We start from the raw sequence: 25668 nt of genomic DNA, 5'->3' as shown, positions 1-25668 counted from the left end.
CGGTACACTACTGCAGAGTCCAATGATGGGCATAGAGAGTGTCCCGCTTGCCTTGGGGCCGCCCACCTCCTGGAGGATGTGGACAGCCCCTGCAGCGCATCAGCACTCTCATAGGCATGGCCGTAAGCATACGCACAAGCGTAAACGGCAACATGAGTCCCCTTCCAGGCATGATCAGGTGGAGGTCCCTGGACCTGCTAAGCGCTCGGCTCCAGCTGCCGTGACCGAGGGTAATGGCACGGAGTCGCTTCAGATTCTCTCAGCTCTCCAGGCTCTGGCTAGGAGGATGGACAGGCTGGAGGGTCTCCAGGGCACGTCATCCCCTTCTCTGCCCCCTGGCCAGGAAGGTCTCTCCCCATCCAGGCCTGAGAGCCATGGTGCGGATGTTGATCTGGGTGATGTGGATGTGGATTTGTTGTTGCGTTGTTGTCTCCATGCCCCTCGTTCTACGATCGATGACGTAAGCGGGGACGGCCTCCTGGATGAGCTACATTCAGACATGGTGCAGCCAACTGATGAATCCACAGTGCCAGGGGAGGTCCCCGTCGGCTCCTTGATGTCACGGGTGTTGAGTGCCTCCAAGATCCTGGGTCTTCAGGCCCCTATGCCAGACATGGCTTCCCTTGGGGGTGTCTGGGAAGGCGTCTCGCACAGCAGCCCACCACCCTGTATACCCGTGGCAGTGGATTACACGAAGGTGCTGCAGACGGCATGGGGTAAGTTGCTACAGCGCCCCCAATTCAATCCAGGTTGCCGTCAGCTGGCAAAGGCTGCCTATCCGGCCGACTCAGGGCTAGGGGATATGCCACCGGTCGAGCAGTCCATCGCCGCCTGGACTTCCCTGGGGCCTGCCAATGCATCTCCCAATCCACGCTGCCCGCGTAAGGAGTGTGCCAAGACGGACCGTCTCATCAGTCACTGCTTTGACGCATCAGCACGGGCAGCCCGTATGGGCAACGCCCTGGCCATCACTCTGGCGGCTCTGCGAAAAACGATGAGCCCGGAGGACCATGATGCAAGGGCCCTGGTGGATGCCGCACTGTCAGCCCACTCCCAGCTGATGCGTGATGTGGGGAGTGCTATGGCCTCTGCGGTGCTGTGCCGTAGACAGGTGTGGCTTGCCCAAACCTCTCTCCCTGATGCCATCAGGACAGACCTGTTAGGTCTCTCCGTGGTGCCTGGGCATGTGTTCCATCCAGACTCCCAGCCCGCCCGAACACCACAGGTAAGTATCAACTATGCTGCCCCACGGGACCGGCGCTTTCGAGCTCAGCCCCAACTTCCTGGCCCAGAGGACAGCAAAGACCTCGACGGGGCGCAGGCAGAGGTGCAGGCCGCGCTGGCGGTCCTGCCTAGGGATCCGGGGCTGCCCGTCGATTGCCCTTCCCAGCTGTCCAGGACCTCCTGGGAAGGGATTGTGCCAGACTCTTGGGTTGTGGCTACGGTGACTCACGGTTACCGCCTACAGTTTCGACGACGGCCCCCTACGTTTTCAGGGGTCAAGATGACGTCTGTGAAAGACCCCCTTTTAAATTCCATGCTTGTCAAGGAGGTCCAGGAGTTGCTTCTGAAAGGGGCCATCTCAGAAGTACCGCTGCACGCGCGGCACACTGGGTTTTATTCCAAATATTTTATTGTGCCCAAAAAAGACGGAGGTTACCGGCCGGTCCTCAACCTCAGGCCCTTGAACCAGTACCTCAAGGTGCTGCCATTCAAAATGGTCCACGTTGGAATAGTGATTCGTTCCATCCAGGAAGGGGAGTGGTTTACGTCTCTGGATCTAAAAGACGCGTACTTCCACATCCCTATCTGCCCAGCACACAGGTCCTTCCTCCGCTTCGCCTTCCAAGGCAGGGTTTTCCAGTTTCAGGTCCTCCCATTTGGCCTTTCACTGGCCCCCAGAATTTTTACTCGCGTGGTGGCAGCCGCGCTAGCCCCCCTGCAGGTCCAGGGCCTAAAGATCCTACCGTACCTGGACGACTGGCTAATTTGTGCCCCATCTCAGGTGCAGGTGGTGCACGACACCAACACGGTTCTGACCCATATCCAGGCCCTGGGTTTCACGGTCAACTGGAAAAAGAGCAACTTGCAGCCCCGCCAGCAGGCGGATTTCCTTGGTGTCCTCCTCGACTCGGTCAGCATGACGGCGTCTCTCACTCCACGGAGGGCAGACAGCTTGACCGAGGCTCTGACAGGCTTTCGGCTGGGCAGACTGGTCACCGCCCACAAAGTCCAGAGGCTGTTGGGCTTAATGGCCGCGGCAGCTGAGGTACTGCCATTGGGCCTGCTGAAGGCACGCCCCCTGCAGTGTTGGTTCAATGCCTTTCAGCTCCACCCGAGAGACGACAGGCATGTGAAGTTGCGGGTGTCTCCTGCTTGCATCCGAGCCCTGCGTCCTTGGACGGACAGGAGGTTCTTACTCCAGGGTGTTCCACTGGGGGGCCTTCCTCACAAGAGGCAAGTCATCTCGACAGACGCTTCTCTGACAGGCTGGGGAGCTGTCTGGGAAGGGCTGTCAGCGAGGGGCGTGTGGCCTCCCTCCTGGACGTCAGAGCACATCAACGTCCTCGAGCTGAAGGCCATCCATCTCGCCCTGCAGAGGTTCCTGCCAGGGTTGCGAAGCCAACATGTTCTGGTGAGGTCAGACAGCACCTCGGCGGTGTATCATGTCAATCACCAAGGCGGCACAAGGTCCTGGCGGTGCCTCCAGGTGGCGGAGGAGTTGCTGTCATGGGCATGGTCGCGTCTGGCTTCAGTGAGGGCAGTACACGTTCCAAGTGTGGAGAACAGGGCGGCCGACATTCTCTCCAGGACCGGACCACTCCCGGGGGAATGGAGATTGAACTCAGAGGTGGTCAGCCAGGTCTGGGCTCAGTATGGGACTGCACAAGTGGACCTGTTTGGATGTGGACCAGAAATGACTCACTGCCCAGAGTGGTACTCTCTCGTGGGACAGGGAGGCAGTTTGGGCCTGGATGCTCTGTCACAAGACTGGCCGACAGGCTTGTTGTACGCTTTTCCTCCATCCCCTCTTGTCCCTCAGGTCCTGCGGAGGATCAGGGAGGGCCAACACACAGTTCTGCTGGTTGCTCCACGGTGGCCGGCGAGGCCTTGGTTTCCAGACCTTCTCCGGCTCCTGCGGGGTCAGCCATGGCAGTTACCCTGCCGGGCGGATCTTCTGTCACAAGCAGACGGGCAGATCTGGCATCCGAACCCAGGTGCCCTGCGCCTGTGGGTTTGGCCCCTGCAGAGTCAGTCATTGAACAGCTAGCTGAGTCTGTGCAGGAGACTCTGAACAACGCCAGGGCTCCTTCTACTAGAGCTTGCTATGCACTCAGGTGGAGGATCTTTTCGGATTGGTGTGCCAGCTTGGGTCTTGAGCCAGCGGTTTGCCCTGTGCCACAAGTTTTGCGCTTCTTGCAGTCCTATTTGGATGAAGGCAAGGCGGTCAGTACTGTGAAGGTTTATGCCTCGGCCATTTCAGCCTTTCACCAGGGTGCGGATAACAGGCCCTTGGGTAGGCATCCACTGATTTGTCAGTTTTTAAAAGGGGCCCGTCGGTTGGGATTTGCCCACCGTTTTAATGTCTCTTACTGAAGGCCCGTATGAGCCCATTTTAGATGCAGATCTGCGATCTTTGTCTCTGAAAACTAGCTTTCTCCTGGCTCTTTGTTTGGCCAGGCGCGTCGGGGAGCTGTGCGCCCTCTCCGTCAGCGAAGACTGCCTGAGGTGGCAGGCAGGGGGCACTGGCGTGTCACTTTGGCCTAATCCAGCCTTTCTGCCTAAGGTTCTAAGTCAGCAGTCTATCAACCAGGTTCTGGAGCTGACCCAATTCCAGCCGTCTGCTGCCTCACAGGCAGAGCGCGACAAGTTGCTCACTCTGTGCCCAGTCAGGGCTTTGAGAGCTTATCTGGCCCATACGCAGTCGTTGAGGAGGGAACACACTCAACTTTTTGTCTGTTATGGGGCGGCGAAGCAGGGACTACCGCTTTCCAAACAGCGGCTGTCGCATTGGCTGGTTGAGGTTATTTCCCATGCCTACCAGGCTCTGGGAATGCCGGTCCCTTCGGGTACAAGGGCTCACTCCACCAGGAGTATGGCTACGTCTTGGGCTGCCCTTAAGGGGGTACCAGCAAGCGATATCTGTGCAGCGGCTTCATGGGCGACGCCTTGCACTTTTACCAGGTTTTATAGGGTGGACGTCACTCGCCCAGCTCCGGTTGGCGACGCTGCCCTCATGTCCGTGACCGAGCGAGGTTTTAATGGTTAGCTTAGAGCTCCTCGCGACTTTTTTGGTATGTGTCATCCCTTTTTTAGACCGTAGTGACGGTCAGAGTGAGGTCGAAACAGATCGTAAGTTACGCATGTAACTATGGATCTGTGAGACCGAGGGATGACCGTCACTATCCTTATCGCTCGGACCATCCTGAGGCGCTCAAGGAAGGAGACTGAACCGGGAGCAATCTCCGCTATTTACAAGCTCGAGTCGTTCTGCTTCCGGAGGTCATGGGCATGACTTTGTTGACATATGGTCTCGGTGATAGGCAGAACGAAGGTGATCATTCCTTTTTTAGACCGTAGTGACGGTCAGAGTGAGGTCGAAACAGATCCATAGTTACATGCGTAACTTACGATATGTCAAATAAATGCATGGGTATTTTGACATTCAACGGCGCATTTGAAGGAGGCTGCTTGCGAGACCGTATGGAATAGTCATTCTTAAACCATGCTTTACTAAAACCTAGCATAGCCTTCACGCACTGCACTCGTCTATTATTTGAACTCATTGGCAAAGTGAAACTAACTTCACCAAGGAGTCAGTCAACGACAAGACAGTTATATGCAGTTACTTTCGCTAGATAGATAGATAGATAGATAGATAGATAGATAGATAGATAGATACTTTATTGATCCCCAAGGAGAAATTCAAGGGTCTCAGTAGCATACAGACATCACACACAACATGCACTTACAGCAGAAATGGTAAACATAAGTATAAGTATAAACATATAACTAAACTCCACTGTACAATAAAGACAGTAGAAGATAAGAGAGATAAGAAAACTAACAAAACTAAATACTAAATACACTATATAAATTAAATTAAGAAAGTCCAATGTGCTTGAGGGTGATCAAGCATATAATAAGGCTTCTACATACTCGACGCACCCGACCGGTAGCACGACACCGTGACGTCAAAATGACGTAGATCTTGCTGGCGCGCCAGGATTTTAGCCAGGTAGCGCGAGGTAGCGCACCACTCATTTTATTTTCAGACGAGCGCGACAAAGCGGAAACAGGAAGATGGACTAGTTCGAGGGCAAGCGAGAGTTGCAGTGTTTTGTTACAGTCGTGAATTTTTAATAGTTTGCTGGATAAGTTAACAAAGTTACCAGCGAGAGTTGCAACACATGGAATTAAGAGGAAAGAATAGAAACAATTTATTTTCAAACAAAGGATATCTATTAAGGCCTGAACAAAATCTCTTTCCACTTCAGGAAATTACACAAACTCAGCCAGCTGCTAGCTAGCTAGCCAGCTAACTAAACTTTTTAAATTATTAAAATTCCCCTCGGGATGACTAAAGTATCTATCTATATATCCATCTATCTATCTACCTGTGCGCACACCTTGGAAACTAGATGATAATGATGGTGGTAGTTGTGAATAGTAGCAACCAAAGTCTGAAGTACCATCACAGAGGCTAGCTAATAGCAGAGCCCGTTTACATTCTCTGCTAGTGTTTCTTAATGCACCTTCTTCTGCTGTGTAACGTAGTTAGCGTTAATCTTTTCACAACAGCGACACCTCTGTTCAGGAGAATATTGCAACTAGTGTCGTGACCACGACGCGCGAGTATAAATGGTTACAGCGCTTCTGTGACGTCACATTGTCGCGCTACCGGTCGGGCGCGTCGAGTATGTGGAACGTGGACGCTTGTAATGACAGGGCCGGGACTGGTAAGGTGCTAAAGGGAGTGAGTGTCATGGTGAAGGTGCAAACAGTAGTCCAACCATAGTCCTTAGTTATGTGTGCATGGCAAGGTGCTCAAGAGAGTGAGTGTCATAGTGAAGGTGCAAAAAGTAGTCCAACATTAGTCCAACAGTGCAACAGTGCAAGAGTAAGGTCTAGAGACCAGCATGGCCAGCGCCATGCGCTGGTGTCCAAAACACAGCCCCATATCCTTCTCAGGGCCGTTGAGGAGGACGTCCCCCCCCCCCCCCCCCCAATATTCAAATATGATCAAAATGTCCCCCCCAAAATACGGACATAGAAAAATAAAGAAAGAATAAAGCGCTATAGCCTACTAGGCCTACAGGAAACCAACACGCATCTGAAATGTAATCAAACGTAAATAACGCACACATTAGTGACCTATGGTTCCAGAGTAGGGCCTAGCCTACACCCCTGAGTGGTTTGTCCTGGTGATTTTCCATAGGTTTGGAGCCTATGGAAAATCATTTCTTTAAACTAAGGCTTATGAGCCTTAGTTTAAAAAAATCTTCAGGTGTAAGTAATAATTTTATAATTTGTAATTTCTTTTAAACTATACATTTTGAACACAAATGGAGTCACGGGTCCAGGGATGGATCACTGAATGGGCTTACTGGGCCCAAGAGCTCAGGGGCCCCTGAAGCCCAAGCCTCTGTGTGAAGTTGCTTCTTCTCCACCCTTCTCTTTTCACAAAACTCACCAGAGAGGGGGGGGGGCATAATCCATCCATGCCATACCCATGTCCGTCAAAAGTTTGGAATAACCTAATTGACTGACCTAACTAACGACTTGTTTGTGATTTTTAATAATATTTTTGCATGGTAGGAAATGTATTGAAATTCTGTTTGGGGGTCCATGACTACGGCCTTGATCCTCCTCATCAACTTTAAACCTTTAGGGATCTGTGAATCTGTGATCTGTGTGTGAAGCCAACAAAAATTGAATGTTTGCAAACATAGAAGTGGACATTACCTCACCTTTACACAAACAATCTAACACAAACTCTCTCTCTCTCTCTCTCTCTCTCTCTCTCTCTGTGTGTGTGTGTGTGTGTGTGTGTGTGTGTGTGTGTGTGTGTATTTGTTTTGACTACTTGAGCGTATCTGTTTGCGTGAGATTTGCAGAACTTATACTCCATGTCTTATGCAAACACGGCAGACCACGCCTCAATACAAACAGGACAGGGCCTGACAAGCGCTTGAGAGAAAGAGAGGAGAAAGGGAGGGAGGGTGCATGCGGAGAGAGCGTCTGTGCTCGTCTGCCTCGGCCAGGCCACAACACAAAGGAGAACAGCGGAGCGACGGATGATCTGAGGAGCTGAGAGCGAGCGCGTTTGATGTCTGAGTGTACCTCCACGTGTGTAAGTCGCACTGAAAGCACGGCTGTGACAACAATGAGCGAAGGATTCAAAGAACTTTAGAGAAGAGAGCAAGAGCGAGAGAGCGCGAGGGAGACAAAGCAAATGATGATCTCTGCTTTCACTAAATCTCTGCTTTTGTGTCGCCACAGCGCTTTGATCCCAAACTTCCACTCTCACATACTGTACACACACACACACACACACACACAAACCCACGCAAATACTGATACAAGGGACCCAGTTTGTGTTGAAACATAGATTAGTTTACTTAAAAGCAAGAGGGTAAATTCTGAAAAATATACCATATTCATAAACACAGACTGGCACACAAAAACATGCACAGACAAAGGGAAGGAGTTGTTGACGAGTAGATTACTGTTTACTTTTATGAATAGTGTGTGTATGTGTTGATTGAAGTCCTAAGTCTTGACACTCGCTGAGAAGATATTGCAGGGCCGCATGCACAAATAGTCTGAGTGTGGATGGTGGCTTTTTATTTTATGACATCAAAAAGCATAATTTATTATTATAAGTAGGCAAAGAGGGAAATACACTTCTTCACTAGAGTGTGAGAGCACACAAACACACACACACAAACACTTGGCTGTGGGGTCACAACAAAAACTCAAAAAATATCTAAAACTCAAACACAGAAATGCACACAACAGACCAAAAGACAGTATGATGCCTTTATGGTACAAATCATATGTATTTTAAAGGGACAATTGAAGCGTACTGTCTCTCCCCATCACTAGTTTTAGCTAAATGAATGACCCTTTAATATGAAACTCTATCGATGGACCAGATTATATATTTTCCTTTCAGTAGGTATACTACTACTACTGAAAGGAAACTAATCTGGTCCTTCAGCAGAGATTAATGTTAAAGGGTCATACATTTAGTTAAAACTAGTGATGGGGAGAGACCATACACCGCACACACAGTACATAAAGTGTATGCAGTTGTTTGTCATGGGTGCAGTGAAGTGTGTATTATTGCAGATTGAACATTCATATTACCCCTCTGCGTGACTTTGAATTACGCACACCTGCAAGAGATACACACACACACACACACACACACACACACACACACACACAGAGGACAGCTGGGATGGGAAGAAACTTTTCTTATCATACTACATAAATAAACCGTTACAGCAGCACACAATCTACAATTAGCATGACTGAAGATAAATAAATAAATAAAGGCAGTCAGCATCAAAGCTTCTTTTATCCAAATTGACCCTTTCATATAGGCATTTGACTTACCAAGGAGTGTACAAGTGTTCCAGGTTTCATTTTGTCTTTCTTCCACCCACACACACACACACACACACACACACACATACACACACACACACTGTATTAGGGTTTTTTTTCCACTGAGGTAGTTTTTGTACCTATCCTCCCATTCACACATATTAAACACACACACATACCCTGCAGGTCTGATAACAGTAATCCCTAAAGTGGGATTTGCAGATGTGTTTGAAGAGCGTAAACACATTCTGAAGAGTCTTCCTCCTCATCTGATCGCTCGGCACTTGTTTGTGTATTTACTAGTTGATGTTTTTGTTTGTTTTCTGTTTGTTTATGTTTGTCAGCTTTGTATTCGTATGCTTTGATGTGGAGATAAAAAAAATGGTGGGGTCTGATTGGCCCTCACACCATGCAGTATTTAGAAGGTAAGCATCTGATTGGATGAACCATCCTTAAGAGGTGTGTGTGTGTGTGTGTGTGTTTGCGTGTGTTTGCGTGCGCGCGCATGCGTGTGTGCGTGCGTACTTGTGTGTGTGTGTGTGTGTGTGTGTGAGAGATAGAGCGAGAGAGAGTATTTGCTGTATGCACACACATTTATGATAAAGCATTGCACCTGTTGTTAACTTTAAAAATCAATGTGAAATTACCCTTTTTGTCGATACAAGGTACAAAGAAGCACACACACACTCACACAAACACACACACATAGACACACACACAGGCAGCCACAGGCCTACGTAACTCCACTTCCGATCCTTAACGATGTACATAAATATGAAGAATAAAAAATGATCAATAATAGATTATAATTACAAACAGCAACATCTGCCAGTTCTGTTTCTGCCTCATTACCACTTTGCTTCTTTCCTTCCGAACACACACACACACACACACACACACACACACACACACACGCTAACCACCAAAAAACTCTCTCACTGTCATAATCATCTTTGTTTATCACAAAAACAAATACACAGTCTTACATGTACAATATTTTGTGGTGGGTACATGTCATAGGTCTGGCCAGTCAGTCCATACACAGTACATTATAATGTCAAGAAAACAAACATATTTGACATCTCTTGCATACAGGTTTGTAATAACAATCCATCTGACAAAGTAATAACTGTCATGATTCAGAAATTTTAAAAGTTATGGATATTACCAACAGCCAATTGATGAAGTCCACACTTCTCTAGAATATAACTGTTGGAGTATTCGGTAACTGCTTTGAAAGTATCTGTGCAAGCCAAGGGCTGCATGGCATGTGCTGTATGCCTCTATCTGTCCCCATTAGCACAGCAGTGACATGGAGGATGTTTAAGGAGGATGGCATCTCTTCCTTGAGCTGGCTGCCTGTAGGGTCAAATGCTATAGCAAGAAGGCCCTTGGTTAGGTTATCAACACTCCAACAGCTACTGTAACATAGGCAGAGATGTGGGAACTTTCTGGAGGGAAAGGATGGGCATATCAAATACTCTCTCCTTGCCAGACCTCTGTGGTAGAGTAACTACATGACTAGATTTCCAGACAGTGAAAAGTCTGCGTGTGTAGCACTCGCAGGAGAAGTAGCCTGTCACTGAACAAGTCTCTCCGTTTGATGATGATGGTATGCAAAGGATGGCTAGCATCATCCAGAATGGCCAGCAGTTTGAGTGCTTTCTTCTCAGCCACCACTAGAGAGCTGGCCCACCTGATCAACTTGTCCCGCATTGTAGTGGCCCTGGGTGGACTTTAAATATAGTATCTTTTATCGACACGTTTGTCTTTATTGATGCAATAAACAATCCTTTTTTAGTCTGCTTCTGGCAGGAGAGAGGGTGTGATAACACTCATTCATTTTAATTACAGAGCAGAGCAAGCCATTCCAAGAACTTTCAACACCTACTCATACATTGCCACATGCATATAGAGTCAAGGAAAAGAGGGCCTTTGCTTTAATCTTATTTGATTTTTTTTCTTTCTTCTTTTATATGTATTTCTCACTAGTTTTCTGCAGATGTTGAATGATTGCGGGCTCCTCAGCAGCCTGCTTTGACCCTTTTTATAGAGGTCATCAGTTGTCCAGTCCAACTTTGCTGCCAGCAGCAGTCCAAGACGTTTCACTCCGCTCAATCTGGACTAGTTGTGGGTGAGACTTCCTTAAGTCTGTTACAAGCTCTTTAGTTTTGGTGGTATTTTGAGTTACAAGCTCTTTAGTTTTGGTGGTATAGGCAGTTGAAGCTGAAGCTGTAGGCAGTTTGAGTGGCACCAGACGACAACGTCCCTCACCGGACTCCTGTAATCCTCTTACTGGTCACTCTTGATGCACCGGATGATAGCCGTGTCATCACCGAATGATAGCCGTGTCATCAGCGAACTTCTGAACGTGACGTGGCTAATGTCCACTGTGAAGAGGGTGAAGAGATGGAGGATGGATGGATGACCACTTCCAATGCACCTAACATGCATTTCCCTCATCCTCTGGTAGTAGTACCTAAGGTCTCCTCTGCATAGTAGTAACTATTGCTTTAGTAATCACTGCCACCACCGGTGAGGTAGTTGGTGATCCAAGACACCAGGTGTGGGTCCACCTACATCCTGGTCAGTTTGTCCTAAAACATTAGGGGCTGGATGATGTTGGATGCGCTGACTGCACCACCTCCCTTATCAAGGTGCAAGTAGACCTGGTGTAGGAGGTGAAGGATGTCGTCCTCTAGCATTTTCACCTGATATGCAAACTGCAAAGGATCTTGAACATGCTGCACCTGAGGCCTGAGAAGGCTGAGAGAAAGGCACTCCAGTGTCATCATTAGGTGTGACGTGAGTGCCATGGGTCTGAAGTCATTAATAAAATATTAATAATAATAATAATAATAATAATCATAATAATAATAATATGTTTTATTTATATAGCGCCTTTCTCAGACTCAAGGTTACTTTACACAAAGTCAACACAAACAGAGCATACACAGAGCAAGACAACACAAAAACAATCAACAACATTAAAAAAATAAAATAAAATGTATTTGCAATGAGTCTATGGCAGAAGATGAGAAGTGTTCCTGAAACAGAAAGGTCTTGAGAGGAGCGTTGAAGAAAGGAAAGGAGGGGCAGTCACAGAGGCATTGAGCTCTCTGGGCCAGTTCTTTCCCGGGACCGGGACAATACAGTGCAGGACGATATATACCAATAACCATTCAAATAAGGATTTGAATGGTTATTCTCAAATTGGTGAAAAACACAGAATTATACTTTATCAGGCATTCAGTTATTTTGAGTTAACCAACCAAAAACAAGTGTATTGTGAAATCCCAACAATGTGAAGAGATACTGAACTCTAAACCACTTTCTGATGACATTCTCACAAGCACACGATTTTCTGAACGTTTAGAGATGCTCCAGCCTTTAAGTTCGAGCGCTATCAGGTCTTTCACTAGTTCACATTCCTGAATTTGTATAAAGACATAAGAGCATAATACATAAAAGCATAATAGAAAAGCATGTTTGGCGAAGTCTCTGGCCATGGTTCTGAAGGGCTTCGCGGAATTGTACCGGAGTCGACTGCGCAGGCAGGAGTCGGGCAGGATTCCGCCATACACCCCCGTATTCTTTAAATATGGAAGACGGGAGGCGTAAGGGGAGGTGGTGGGTTGCGAGCGGAGTAACACCGATGCTGTAACTTCGGCAGGTAGACTGTGAATAAATAACCTGACTGATTGAAGAAGGAGGCGTGGCAAATTCCGTCATGTTCCTCCCGAACTTCCGTTTGTAAAAATTTAGTGACTATTTGGTAACTTTATGATGGTCATAATGCTTTCTCCTTGATACCATTCACCATCCAAAGGTGAACTTTAAATATAGCATCTTTTATTGACACATTTGTCTTTATTGATGCCATATATAATCCTTTTTTAGACTGTTTCTGGAAAGACAAAGGGTGTAATAACACTGACTCATTTTATTTACAGAGCAGCAAGCCATTCCAAGAACACTCATATATTGCCACATGCATAAAATAGAGGTCAAGGAAAACAGGGCTTTGCATATATTTTATTTGGGCCAAATAATCACAGTCTTTTTATTTTACCTCCCCCCATATCTGTGTATATCTCACTAAATATTTCGCTGTCTCTATTGTGCTGATCACACCAGGTTTAGTTTATATATAAAAAATATTATTCTACTTTCAATCAGGTCTGTTGAGCAACAATATTTAGGAAAACAAATCTGTGTTATACTAATATACAGTATATGTATATTATTATAAGATGCTTATATACTGTATATTCAAGCATGCATGATTTCTTTTCTCCTGTAGGTTTGGTTCTGAGTATTTATGAAAGTATAAGTAAAGTATTCCCTCCAGCTGTCGACTATGTGAGGAGGAAGATGTATTTTGCTCAGACACATGCCTGCCCTGCTCAACTACATCAATTCAAGGAAGGGTTCCTTGAATCTTATGTGAATACATCTGTATGTTGTCGTCTGCCTGTGTATTCATGTATGTAGTAGGAAAAATGCACCCCTTCAACCAAGAGGAAAAAATTGTTGTATAACACACACATACACTCTCTCTCTCTCTCTCTCTCTCACACACACACACACACACACACACACACACACACACACACACACAAAGGCATACTCTTTAAGTAATAACATAGTAAGGTGTATCATTTTCTCCGGCACTCAGGTCCTCGGTGCGTTAACTCACTGTACTGCATAGTGACACACACCCACAAACACACCACACTCTGTTAACTTTGTTTGGGATTTGGTAGACTGCTGTACAGGCTATGGAAGTTGTGTACCATTCTAAGATAGACTGTGTCTAGAAATGGTCGATGGGATAAAGTGTCCAGTGTCTCTCAGTATGTATGCTTACAGCAAATGTTTGAAAGTAGAAAGTATATTTGTATATTTATTGCAGGCGTGTGTGTGTGTGTGTGTGTGTGTGTGTGTGTGTGTGTGTGTGTGTGTGTGTGTGTACACTCATTAATAAGAAAGTTTAGAATTTTCTGCCTGATATTTTTTTTGCTCTAGAACATGAAAGCAACCTAAGATGTGCACAAGACATGGTTGGTCTTTGTACCCTTTCTTCCTCTCCAGATCAAAGCCGGGATGGCAGAGCGTTCAATAATGTGTGGACCATAAGAGGGAAGGAGTAGCGCCTCAAGTTTCCATCAGTTGTCTCTGTCTCCTACACTAAAATAATATCTATTTAATTTGGCATGAAGTTGGACAACACTATTGGACATGAACATCAACATATTTACGTGAAATATACCGACACGTTTAACATTAATAACTATTGCTGTTGAGGATTGTAAGTTGGCGTGCCATTTAGACGCGTAACATTGCGCAGCTATAGGTTTATACGGAAAGCACCGTGAACACCGGCCGCACCAACGAATCTCACCTGCCCCCTTCTCGCTCACATGTAAGGTGGGTGTGTTTAATATTCCAATACGCCGTACGTGTCTCCCTTCTCTTTTCAAGTGTCTGTTGAGAACCCCGCCCTTGTGGGGTGGGCACTTGAGGTAATATTAAATGAGTTTGGTTTATATTGTGTACCTCTTCCACAGATGCGCTCAACTTCCACTTCCAAAGAAAGTGCACCGTGTAAGTCAAACACACTGAAGTTTTTCTCGCTAAAACAGGTGCAGTGACCAAAAACAAGGGGATAGAACCTAAACCAATGCATTAGAGGAGGATGAAACTACAGGTGTTTTCCGCAAGTCATTCCACTGAACCCTTGGCGGAATTCTGCAGTAAAGGCTCTCTACTACCCGTTGAAGAGGAGCTGGGCTCAGATGGGGACATCGCTCCGAACAGCCCTCCCCAGGTGCCTGTTGCTGAGCCAGACGCGGCAAAAACGAACAAATCCTACACACGCCGCCCAAAGCCGCCCTACTCCTACATCGCACTCATTGCCATGGCAATCCGGGACTCATCCACCGGTCGCTTAACGCTCGCCGAAATCAATGACTACCTGATGAAAAAGTTCCCATTCTTTCGCGGGAGCTACACTGGCTGGCGAAACTCGGTGCGGCACAACTTGTCCCTCAACGACTGTTTCTTGAAGGTGCTGCGCGAACCCGCCCGTCCATGGGGAAAGGACAATTACTGGATGCTCAACCCACACAGTGAGTACACTTTTGCCGACGGGGTGTTCCGTCGGAGGCGGAAACGCATAGTCGGCAAGAAAAGAAGCCTTGATGACCCTGAGAGGCCCGAAAATGCCTGTGACCGAACCCACGCACGCGTGTCGCCTGCAGCAATGCGCAATGGGAGTAGGTTCACCGGCCCGTTCGCCATTGACAGCATCCTCAGCACTCCTGTTAAACAGAGTCGACGAGATGAAATCACACTGGACTGCAGATCCAGACTTGGCAACGGATTTCACTGGACTCAGGTGCAGCAACTGCCACATCTCATGACTTATCTCGCTCCCGGTGCCGCCTCTACCACAGATCCCCATATCGCTACCGACGCGGGCGGCATTGTGTGGTCAGACATGCCCGAAATTCCGAGTGTCCTGGTGGCCTCGAACACGAGTATCAATTCTTCCCACATGACGTCAGAGGGATTCCCTCCGTCTGATTCCAGGATACAGGCGGCCGCCTGTCGCACCAACAGCCAGTTCTCTTTCAGAATAGACTCCCTCTTATCTTAAGCTGAGTTTTCTGTCGAACGAGCATAATAAATTTACTGAATTGTGACCTGGAAAGAACAAAAGTCTGTAATGGGCCATGTGCAAATAGTTGTGGTATTTGTGTGAGTTGAGTTTGTGCATGAGCCTTCACGTTTGCGTGGTTTAATTTATTTTTTTGTTTGTCACAGGTTAAATAATGTCATGTTACTGATTATTGAAACTATTAAAATTAAAATGGAAAATGTACTCTTTGTTATTAATCCATCACTCGTAATAAAAGACGCAGCCTATTTATAATAATTGTCCCCACTACAAACATCCTTTTAAAAAAAAAAAGTTCAACTAATATATTTTAAGAGCAAGCATAGGCTACATTTACCGAGGGTTGTAATAATCCAGCAGCCTTAATTATGACCAAAATAATATATTTATCAATAGCCTATCCTATGAATGTCGTTTCTTTATGAAGGGCCTTTTATGAATCATGCCTAACGTGTTCAGTGGACCTTTCATTCAATTAAATCCAGTAAACTAACACGTTTTTTTTTTTTTTTAATTAGTCAATTTCATAATACCCAAAATAGCAAACGATAGAAATTTGTCCAATAAATCTTACAAGATATCAAATGTTTAAGTATTACTTTCTTCATCTTCTACAAAATAGACATAGTATTTTGAATTGTGGAATCCAGGATGGGCTAATAGTTTTCAGCATCATATGAAAATTATTTTTCAGTTTTGCCATTTTAAGTGCAGAGAAAGTATTTGACATTTACGTTATATGGCTAATGGATAATGTTTGCATAAAGAGGGTTTGTGAATACATTATAACCCTTTTTATACATACCATTTTTTCTAACAATTAAGGAACACCTCTAATAGTTTTTAAATGAATGCTTCAGAGGCATGGACCACAAATAATTTTCCAGTCAAGTTAGTCACTGCTATGTACTTTAAAATGTTCTGGCTATTTGGCTCAACCCCTGGTTTAGCTCCTATTATGAACCTGTAAGTATAACATATTCACTTGTGAAATTCAAAAGGCAGAACACACCGTTGGAAAGGTTTTGATAATATCATTTAACAATAGAAACGGACCTACAAATATTATATTCTCCCAACACAGTTTGAGAGCGATTGTTAACTATTAATTAATAGGCAGATTCTACAGCACCCTTCAGACTACCCTGGAGGTACCAATATTGTCTTTGGGGACAAATTAAATGAAAATGGAAAAGCTCACCTGATACTTTAAGGACACCAATTTATGTAAATTTGGTGTGTGTGTGTGTGTGTGTGTATTAGGAAGAAAACAGTACCAGTCCATTTAAATTCCTCTAAAATTTAATGTAAAAAACCATTTTTACATGATTACATAGTAGGAAATAAATCTCTATAGGTTTACAATACAGTAACTTCATTATTTTTGCAACACCTTCATCTCTGCAACAATAAAATAAAAAATAGACTTTGTTAAATAATAAAAAGCGCTTGAATCCTTCTTTTGGCTGTAGAAAACAGAAAGGAAAAAAACACACAAACACAGGAAGAAGGCATGAGAGGCCAGGAATGTGCGATAAGAATGTACACATGATGCAGGAATGTGCGTGGAACGCTAATGAGTGCATGTGCAAAGGCAAAGCAAACGTAAATAAAAAATTTAAATTTAAAAAAAAAAAAAAAAAGACATTTCAAACTTAAGGAGTGTTGGGTTTTTTTTCTTTTAAAAGGGAATAGAAAGTAAGGAGAAATGGATGGATAGTTTGTGTGTGTTAGTTGTGAGTGTTTCTCAGGCATTTGGGTTCTTTCTCATCAGCTCAATGTCAGCTTCCACCATCTCCTTGACGAGTTCCTGCAGAGTCATACAAACACACAACAAGTCATTACACATGAATGGTTGCAATAAAGATGGCTCCGTCAGGTAAACAAGCGTGCTCATATATGCTTTACATAAGAACAGTGTCTCACCTCAAAGGACACCTTTGGCTTCCAGCCCAATATCCTCCCAGCCTTGGAGCAGTCCCCTTGTAGGTAGTCCTATGGAGAAACACACATAGATTGCAAGTCATGCATTTACCAAATATCTTCCATCACATATGAGACGAACTATTTCTTAATTATAAAAGCATTCTGCAACCACCATATATAAAAATGTTTCAAGAGAAGGAATAGGTCAATGTTGTCACAATACCAAAATGATGACCAATTGATACCAATATACCACAGCATAAACCTTAAACTTAATAGTAATAAAAGTGATAGAAAAGGCCTAGACAACAAAACATGGAACTTCAAATTATTTTCCGTAACTGACTGATAACAGAAACGCCTTTAATTAAAACCGGATTTAAACATTCTTCTTAAAGAACATTTTTCATTTCAGGCTATTGCAATAATTTCTAAGTTTCCAACTTTCTATGACATTTACACACACACACACACACACACACACACACACACACACACTTACCACTTCAGTCGGTCTGTAGTACTTGGGGTCGACACGCACATGCACTACGCCAGTCTCCACACAGCGGCCAATCTCCTTCTCTCCCTCGCCCTCCCACCTGAGAGGCACAAAGGTGTCATCAGAGGTGTAGTGTTAATTTTGTCACCTGTCCTTTTTAGTCTTTGTCATATTTAGTCATTCAAATATCATTTTTGTTAGTCAAGTTTTAGTCGACTAAAAGTCTCGTCATTTTAGTCTAGTTTTAGTCAAAAGAAAACTAAAGGTATCTTAGTCTTAGTCAGTTTTAGTCAACACATTTTAGTCTTTTTTTTATAACAAATTATTTCTGATTACCATTTGAGTCAAATAGTGTTTCACACATCTCAATTTTCCAACAATATTGTGTGTCCACAGGGCTACTCGTCTGTTATAATTACTCATTCGGATTTTTTGTCAGTCAGTATGTTTACATGCACAGGTAAGTCGAGCTACAGTTATAGCTCGGCTGGGATTTGACCATAGACAGTAAAAGATTCGACTGGACCACTGTCATATTCGTAGACCAGTGTTTCTCAAAGTGTGGTCAGGAAATCACTAGTGTCCGCAAGCTATCCCAAGTGGTCCGCGAGCAGACGTGGTAAAATATAATATAGATGAGTTGTTTACAATATTGAACCAACTTGTATGTAAAAACAGTTCTGCAACACTGTCTATGTAAGATATGCCAGTTTAAATCATACAGTATGAATCCACACAATAAGCAAAGTGCAAAGACAATAAGCAAGGTGGTTCAGTGAGTAGGCCTATAGTATAGACTAATTATAGGCTACTGTTGAAGTAGGTCTAATCTTTTTTTTTTTAGCTAGGGTTACTTATGGTCCTGAAACTGAAAAAGTTTGAGAAACACTGTCGTAGACCAAAGTATTAATGTTTTACTCCGCCTCGCTAGATGGCGATATACACCCAAACACAACACATTCCCCAAACAGACTCTTCATCTTAGCCATAGCTAACTTGCTAGCGAACTTTCCATATTAGCTTACTTGCTAGCAAACTTTGCATCATCAGTCTAACTAGTTAAATAGTTGACATTACATGATGAACATTTTCGTATGGACATTCTGGGGGATGTTAATTTGTATGAGAGAAGCTTCAACTTCTGGGTATGTAGCATTGTGGCATAAAGCTTAGGTAGTTAGCTTGCTAACTCTGGCAAAAATCTCCAGTGTTCTTGTTCCATGTAGTTTCGTGTTGCAGCCACAGGGTTGCAGCAACAGCACGTAGACTAGCCTACAGGAAAGCTGTTGCGTATGAACTTATTCGGAATATTTTGAAAACGTAACAGCTAGATATTCTGTCTTCTCATTTTGTAGATGAAAATGAAGAGAGATTTTATCTTAGTTTTTATTTCATGCAAAACATTTTAGTCTAGTCTTTTTTCGTCAACAATAATGCATCTTAAGATAGTCTTAGTCAGTGTTTCAGGACATTACTGCAGTCTCGTCATCATCTCGTCTTAGTCATGAAAAAAAAGGTTGTTGACGAACATATTTCCTCTCGTCTGACGAAATTAACACTAGGTGTGTGTGTGTGTGTGTGTGTGTGTGTGTGTGTGTGTGTGTGTGTGTGTGTGTGTGTGCCTCGCCCTCCCACCTGAGAGGCACAAAGATGTCATCAGGTGTGTAGGTGTGTGTGTGTGTAGGTGTGTGTGTGTGTGTGTGTGTGTGTGTGTGTGTGTGTGTGTGTGTGTATGTATGCAATGTAGAGAGAGATTGTGCGAGGGAGTGAGTGTTTGTTCATGCGTGTGATGTACTTACTGGATAGTTTTGCCTACGTGTTTAAAGGCTCGCTCAACAAACTCTCGTACGCTGTGCACTTCTCCTGTTGATATGACGAAGTCCTCCGGTGTCTCCTGTTGAAGCATCAGCCACATGGCCTAAGGGAGCAAGGCAGACAGATACAGCAACGTTTACATGGGCTTAGGTTTGCATGGGGTCTTGTCCATTAAATCAGCTAACATCAGTGTTTACGTTGCCTTGTGTCTGCTACGCTTGGTGAGCTGGTGTTAACAACTGGATGCTTTCGGCTCAGATGTTGAATCATCGTTGACGTGCTGTTGTGGTAGGCTAGTTCTGCTTTGCAGTGAACACACTGCACCTTGTCTTCTTTTGTAAGTTTGAATTTATCCCATAACTTTGGACATTCTCTGCCTTTTTACGGACGGTTTCTTGGCTCTCCGGCATATCGCCAACTTATTCTGAAAGTGGTGTGCGCGTCAGTAATAACAGTCAGTGTGAAGCAATAATTAATGGGCAGCCGTGGCCTACTGGTTAGCGCTTTGGACTTGTAACCGTGAGGGTTGCCGGTTCGAACCCCGACCAGTAGGAACGGCTGAAGCCTTGAGCAAGGCACCTAACCCCTCACTGCTCCTCGAGCGTAATCAAATTATTCGAACTACTCGAGTAATCATTTCAGCCTTATGTTCCATATCAGTATTTATAGGAAGCATGTTTATCTGGTCCCTGAACCTGTAAAAACTCATGATAGATTGCTGAACTGCTTTTATCTACTGGATTATTCAGAAAATTAGATTCCTAATGAAACTTGACTTGTGGAATTAAATAAAGTGTTTAAAATGTGCATGTGCTGGAGGGTACCTCTACATAGTCTTTAGCATGCCCCCAGTCTCTCTTGGAGTCTAGGTTGCCCAGGCTCAGGGACTCAGCCAGACCCAGGTGGATCTTTGCCACTGCACGGCTGATCTTACGCGTCACAAAGTTTGCACCTGCACACACACACACACACAGAAACAAACAGACACACACACAAGTTTCACAGCTGAAGTTTCATATCAAAACAAAGGGAAGTAAAAACGTAATATTATCCCTTTCCATCCTGCAACTGATCTCACAACACAGCATAGTGGATTATTTCATACTCAATCTGTCATCCTAGTGCACATCAGTCATGCTAAAACCAGATATTTTAGCCAAAAACAACAGTGATGAATGCATTAACCCTAATAATGATCACTTCTTCATAGTTAAAACTCCCTTTTCCTTCAGTTTTACTGTTCTTAATGCTACAGCATCTTTTTGTACAGAACTCAACATTTAAACATATTACATTTCATGTTGATAAAATGCCCTTTTCATAAATCCATGTATAAGAAGTGTCATAACTTCCAGAGCAAAGTGTGTGTGTGTGTGTGTGTGTGTGTGTACAACCTCACCTCTTCTTGGGCTCTCATGGTTAAAGAGGATTCCATTCACAGCGAAGAGGTCATAAGCCTCCCTGAAGTTCACCACTATCCAGTAAGCGTAGAGCTTTGCAGCACCTATCAGACATGAGGACAAGGACAAGAACAGCAATGGTAAGGCCACCATCTTCTTTCACCTCATTACTTTGTGAATGCTGCAAATATGTAAATGTACATGCACGTCTGTATGTTGTGCAATGTTGCATTCATTTGTGAGTGTGTGTGTGCGCGCATCATGTCTCTGCCTAAGCTATCCTCAGTGTGTGACGTGTATAGGTCAGATATGAGGTCTAAGGAGTCAATGAATCAGGCCTAAACACTTGCACCATAAACACTCATTAAAAACCTGATCCATTTTTGACGACATGGACGACAGAAGAGGCCATGTTTGCCTTGAGAATTTGTTGCTGGTATTTGTGCATGGGTGCCAGTGTGTGCGTTCATGCATGCCTCTGTGTGTGTGTGTGTGTGTGTGTGTGTGTGTGTGTGTGTGTGTGTGTGTGTGTGTGTGTGTGCAAGCATGGAGGTGTGGCAGTGGGTATGTGTGTGTGTGCATAAGCGTAAGCGTGAGTATGTGTGAGATCATGAGCATGTGAGAGAGTGAGTGTGTGGGTATGTGTGTGCAACGAATACATTGAATACATACAATGAATGTGTGTGTATGCAGTTGTGTGTGTGTGTACCATAGGGTGATCTTGGGTAGAAGGGTGTGGTCTCTTTCTGGGGGATCTCCTGCACCTTGCCGTAGAGCTCACTGGTGGAGGCCTGGTAGAAGCGCACCGAGTGTGTGAGTCCACATGTCTTGACCGCGTCCAGCAGGCGCAGTGTCCCCACGCCGTCCACATCGGCTGTGTACTCCGCCAGGTCGAAAGAGATCTGCACACACACACACACACACATAAAGTAACGTTCACACCCAGTGACACACACACATCAGTCCAGTATGTACATGTGTAGTAATGTACATACTGGGAGAGGGGTTATAGTATGCCATCTCTCCCGCACACAATGACAATCTTCTATGATATACTTTATATATTGCTATGCGTGTAATGTTAGTTACTCTGCATAGGACTGCATGTGTCCATGAGTGTTAATAAGCCTGTGTAGGTCTACATGTGTCCATGATGGGTGCTTATGTATGGGTGTATGAATGTGGGTGCTAATGTTTATAAGCCCGTGTAGGTCTACATGTGTCCATGAGCTCTTCTGAGCGAGTCCAGCTACCTTCACATGGCTCTGGGCTCCGAGGTTGTAGATCTCTGTAGGCTTCACCTCGTTTATGATCTTTACCAAGCATGTGCTGTCTGTCAGATCTCCATAGTGTAATTTCATATCTGCAGGACATACACACACACTCATTAATGGCTTTATATAAACATATCGCATACAACAGGGACAATTCATTTTAATGTAATGTAAAAAAAAAATGTAATGTGATCTAGCATACAGGGTGTGTGCTGGGACTTCATGGATGCAGGATGCCTATACATACATGTAAGCTCATGCACACACAAAGACACACACACACACATACATTCATGCACAACACAGACAGCCATTTGCTGAAATGGATGCCAGTCTAACTCCTGTGTGTGTGTGTGTGTGTGTGTGTGTATGGAAAGAACTGTGTGGCACTCACTTCCTTCTGTGTGTGTGCACCGATCTTTGTAGAGGTGCTCGATGCGACCAGTGTTGAAGGAACTGGATCTGCGCAGAATACCATGGACCTACACACACAGACATACAGAGAGAGAAATAGAGAGAGAGAGAGTTAAAGTGAGTGAGTGTGTGAGAGAGAGAGAGAGAGAGAGAGAGAGAGAGAGAGAGAGAGAGAGGAGACATTTCAATGACTGACCAGAACTTGAATATACTCAACCACAAAAGCTGCATTCAGATATTGAACTGGTATTGAGTTGATAGTGCCAGCTTATACAGACTGGGTGGTTGATGAGCCTCAGTCTGGACCCAGTTAAAGAGGAGGCCAGTTTTAAATGTGGCTGATACATCTTGCACATTTTTTGGAGACTTTATCAGAGACATATTGGTAGCTAATGCACTCTTCCAGTGTCTATGCCTGGTGCCATTATTTATCTATTGTATGATTTACGTACATTGTACTGTACTCATCATTGTCTGCTTTATGTCCTGTGCTGTATGTTGTCCATGGTAGCAAACTAGTTTCCCCTTTGGGGATTAATAAAGTTGATTTATCTATATTTATCTATCTATCTATCTATCTATCTATCTATCTATCTATCTATCAATCTATCAATCTATCAATCTATCAATCTATCAATCTATCTGATACACTGTGAAGGGGTCATTGGAGTTAATGTCACAATTGCAGGGACTGGCTGTAGAAAAAAAAAACTTGGAAAAAAAATGTTTTTGTATAACTACTGTGAGTGTATACTTCTGATGTCACATACCTCATAGCCCTTCTCCAGCAGAAACTCTGCCAAGTAAGAGCCGTCCTGCAATAAGCCATTAAGAAGAGGGGTTAGTCAAATACAACTGAGGAGTGGGTCCAATACAACATCAGAGTCAAATACAACACAGGACAGGAGTCAAATACATGTTTGCTCTCCCTCTCTCGGTCACACCCACCCACCCTCACTGTTTAAACAGACAGACACACTTTCTCCTACACACACACACACACACACACAAAAAAGGATTCAATGTACACTAAGTTAGCCTACAAGTGGGGTAAGACTGTAGCCTAGAAATCTAGACGCACTCTCCGTTGGCTTGTGAGCTCCAGAAATCAAAACTTAATCAGGGCATTGAAATCGTGTATAGAGTCGTTTGGTGGGCTTAACATAATGATTGATGGCAGAGTTGCAACGGTTTGGCTTGAATTCCCTGCTACTTGAAAACAAATATCCTATTGAGTCCTATTGCGTGCAGAGGGAATTTGAAAGACAACTGATTATCCCGCCCCTCGGACTGAGCACTGCGAATGGTGAGTGCCCAGACCCTACATTTTAATGTGGGTCTGGCTCGCCAGGCTAGTAAGACTGGCTACTTTCACTACCATCAGATTCAGTACATTACAGTTAAATACTAAACAGATCAGTAGCATGTGGTGAGGTCAGGACCAGGGAAGGCAGCATGCATTCACAAATCCAAATTTATTTGTATTTCCCTGTTTGTACTAGTGGCCTATTTCCGCAACCACTCTAATAGTAGTTACTCCACATATGCATGAGGGCAGTTGGTTTGTTGTTTACCAGCAATTACAAAGAAAGTGGGTTTTAAAGTTTCCTATATCTTTGACAAAGTGCATCATCTTTTAGAACTACCCAATGTCTTTGCCATTCACATCACTCATAGGCTACAATCACCCACTTAGTTATGCTGATCACCGCCTGGATGGTTGGGCTAAGTGCGTTCTTAGCCTACTCATACCTAAACATGCCCACACCAAAAGCAGTGCCTTTCGTTTCGATTCAACTCAAGGAACTTAATACGCGTGGGCAAAGTCTGAACTCCACAACCATCCGCTTTTGGAAGTTTATGGACCTTGAAGACCAAGGCCTACAGCCATAGTTATCCTGACTGCATGCCATTGTCACCATGCAAAAACAATACTAGGCCTAAAACACATCCTATTCATCCCCCTATGGACTTTAATGAGCTTTAATGCGCTTCCTTTTCCACAGTCAGGGGCTCACTGTTTTCCTGGGAACATAGAGTGACAGTGACATCTACCTACTACTTCTACTTGCAGCTCCCCTACACTAGCTGTTCTCTGACCAGACACCAACAAGTTCATGACAGGGCCAGTCTCAGGATTCAGGAATATACCTTTAATGGCCTATATCCTGGTCTGCAGTGTGTGTGCCAAACATTCCTTATCAGGGACGTCTGTCATTTATTTATTGAGATTTATAACAGTTGTACTTCCTTTAAATGTACCACCTGCTGTGCCCATGTAGCTCAACTTGTATGGTTGTAGGCCTACTGCACGATTGCTCTCGCCACATCATCTTTCCACAATTGATCCAGTATCATGTCACACAGGTTTGGCTCGAAATGTAGCCTACGGTGTGTTCGTGCGCAGGAGTGTCCCTCCTAACATCATTATACACGTCATGATGTTTTAACAATACACTGTCGCGTTGCACCGGTTTTTCCGGCTGGCTCGCCGATCAGCAGTCCGATCCCAAGCTCTTTTGAGGGGTGACGTGTCATCTTTTAATGTCCAGAGTTAGGATTGAAGCGGAATCCTTGACCCATTAGCGTTGCCAATAATAATACTTTTCTCTCTTTCTCGTTCTCCTACTTTTCATATCACACATGCATGTAGGCTAAATCATTAACCGTTTCCTTTCACCTGCTCTAATTTATCTGTAAACAAAAACGGCTTTTGATTTTCTTGACTGTGTCACTACAATTAAAGTATAGCAAGAGAGCACCCTCGTAGAGAGGATGAGTCGCATCTCTGCAGACAAAAGACGCTTACCTGTCCAGTGATGCCCGTGATGATGGCTACCCTTCTTGGTTTCGCTCCGTTAACGGCACCAGGCTCTGCACACTGGGCCATTTTCCCCTTTCTTGGATGATGTAGGTTGCCTGTTTCTTCAACTGTGATCTCTCGTGGGACTTGACACCGGCAAACAGGCAGAAACGCTAGTCACTCCTGTGGCCGTTTTGAGCTTGAATGGTCGCATCCGAAACAAGTTGCACGGAAGTATA

General features: G+C 44.7%; 2 protein-coding genes across 2 annotated transcripts; one reads left to right on the top strand and one right to left on the bottom strand.

Annotated features, from left to right (window-relative positions):
• The first annotated feature begins 14096 nt into the window (after nucleotides 1–14096).
• Nucleotides 14097–15375, top strand: LOC121678020 (forkhead box protein Q1-like). Its single transcript, XM_042057193.1, has one exon. It carries the CDS (start codon nucleotides 14315–14317, stop codon nucleotides 15275–15277), a length of 963 nt encoding a protein of 320 aa, XP_041913127.1. The 5' UTR covers nucleotides 14097–14314; the 3' UTR covers nucleotides 15278–15375.
• Nucleotides 15376–16582: 1207 nt separating this feature from the next.
• Nucleotides 16583–25668, bottom strand: gmds (GDP-mannose 4,6-dehydratase). Its single transcript, XM_042056876.1, has 12 exons — nucleotides 25436–25668; nucleotides 23397–23441; nucleotides 22607–22694; nucleotides 22192–22301; nucleotides 21648–21840; nucleotides 20938–21042; nucleotides 20363–20490; nucleotides 19523–19641; nucleotides 17727–17823; nucleotides 17225–17293; nucleotides 17009–17108; nucleotides 16583–16974 (listed from the first exon to the last, which is right to left on the bottom strand). Exons 1-11 carry the CDS (start codon nucleotides 25514–25516, stop codon nucleotides 17046–17048), a joined length of 1098 nt encoding a protein of 365 aa, XP_041912810.1. The 5' UTR covers nucleotides 25517–25668; the 3' UTR covers nucleotides 16583–16974; nucleotides 17009–17045.

This window comes from Alosa sapidissima, chromosome 12, assembly GCF_018492685.1.
Source record: "Alosa sapidissima isolate fAloSap1 chromosome 12, fAloSap1.pri, whole genome shotgun sequence".
Taxonomy (NCBI): Eukaryota; Metazoa; Chordata; class Actinopteri; order Clupeiformes; family Clupeidae; genus Alosa; species Alosa sapidissima.
Note: the sequence above shows the minus strand (reverse complement) of the source record. Positions and strands in the feature narration are given on the sequence as shown.

Coding starts and splice junctions, on each gene's coding strand:
- gmds (XM_042056876.1), bottom strand. CDS start 25,516: ATGGCCCAGTGTGCAGAGCCTGGTGCCGTTAACGGAGCGAAACCAAGA. Junction 22,302..22,606: donor GTGCACACACACAGAAGGAA/GTGAGTGCCACA, acceptor TATGTCCTGCAG/ATATGAAATTACACTATGGA. Junction 17,824..19,522: donor CACGTAGGCAAAACTATCCA/GTAAGTACATCA, acceptor TGTGCCTCTCAG/GTGGGAGGGCGAGGGAGAGA.
- LOC121678020 (XM_042057193.1), top strand. CDS start 14,315: ATGAAACTACAGGTGTTTTCCGCAAGTCATTCCACTGAACCCTTGGCG.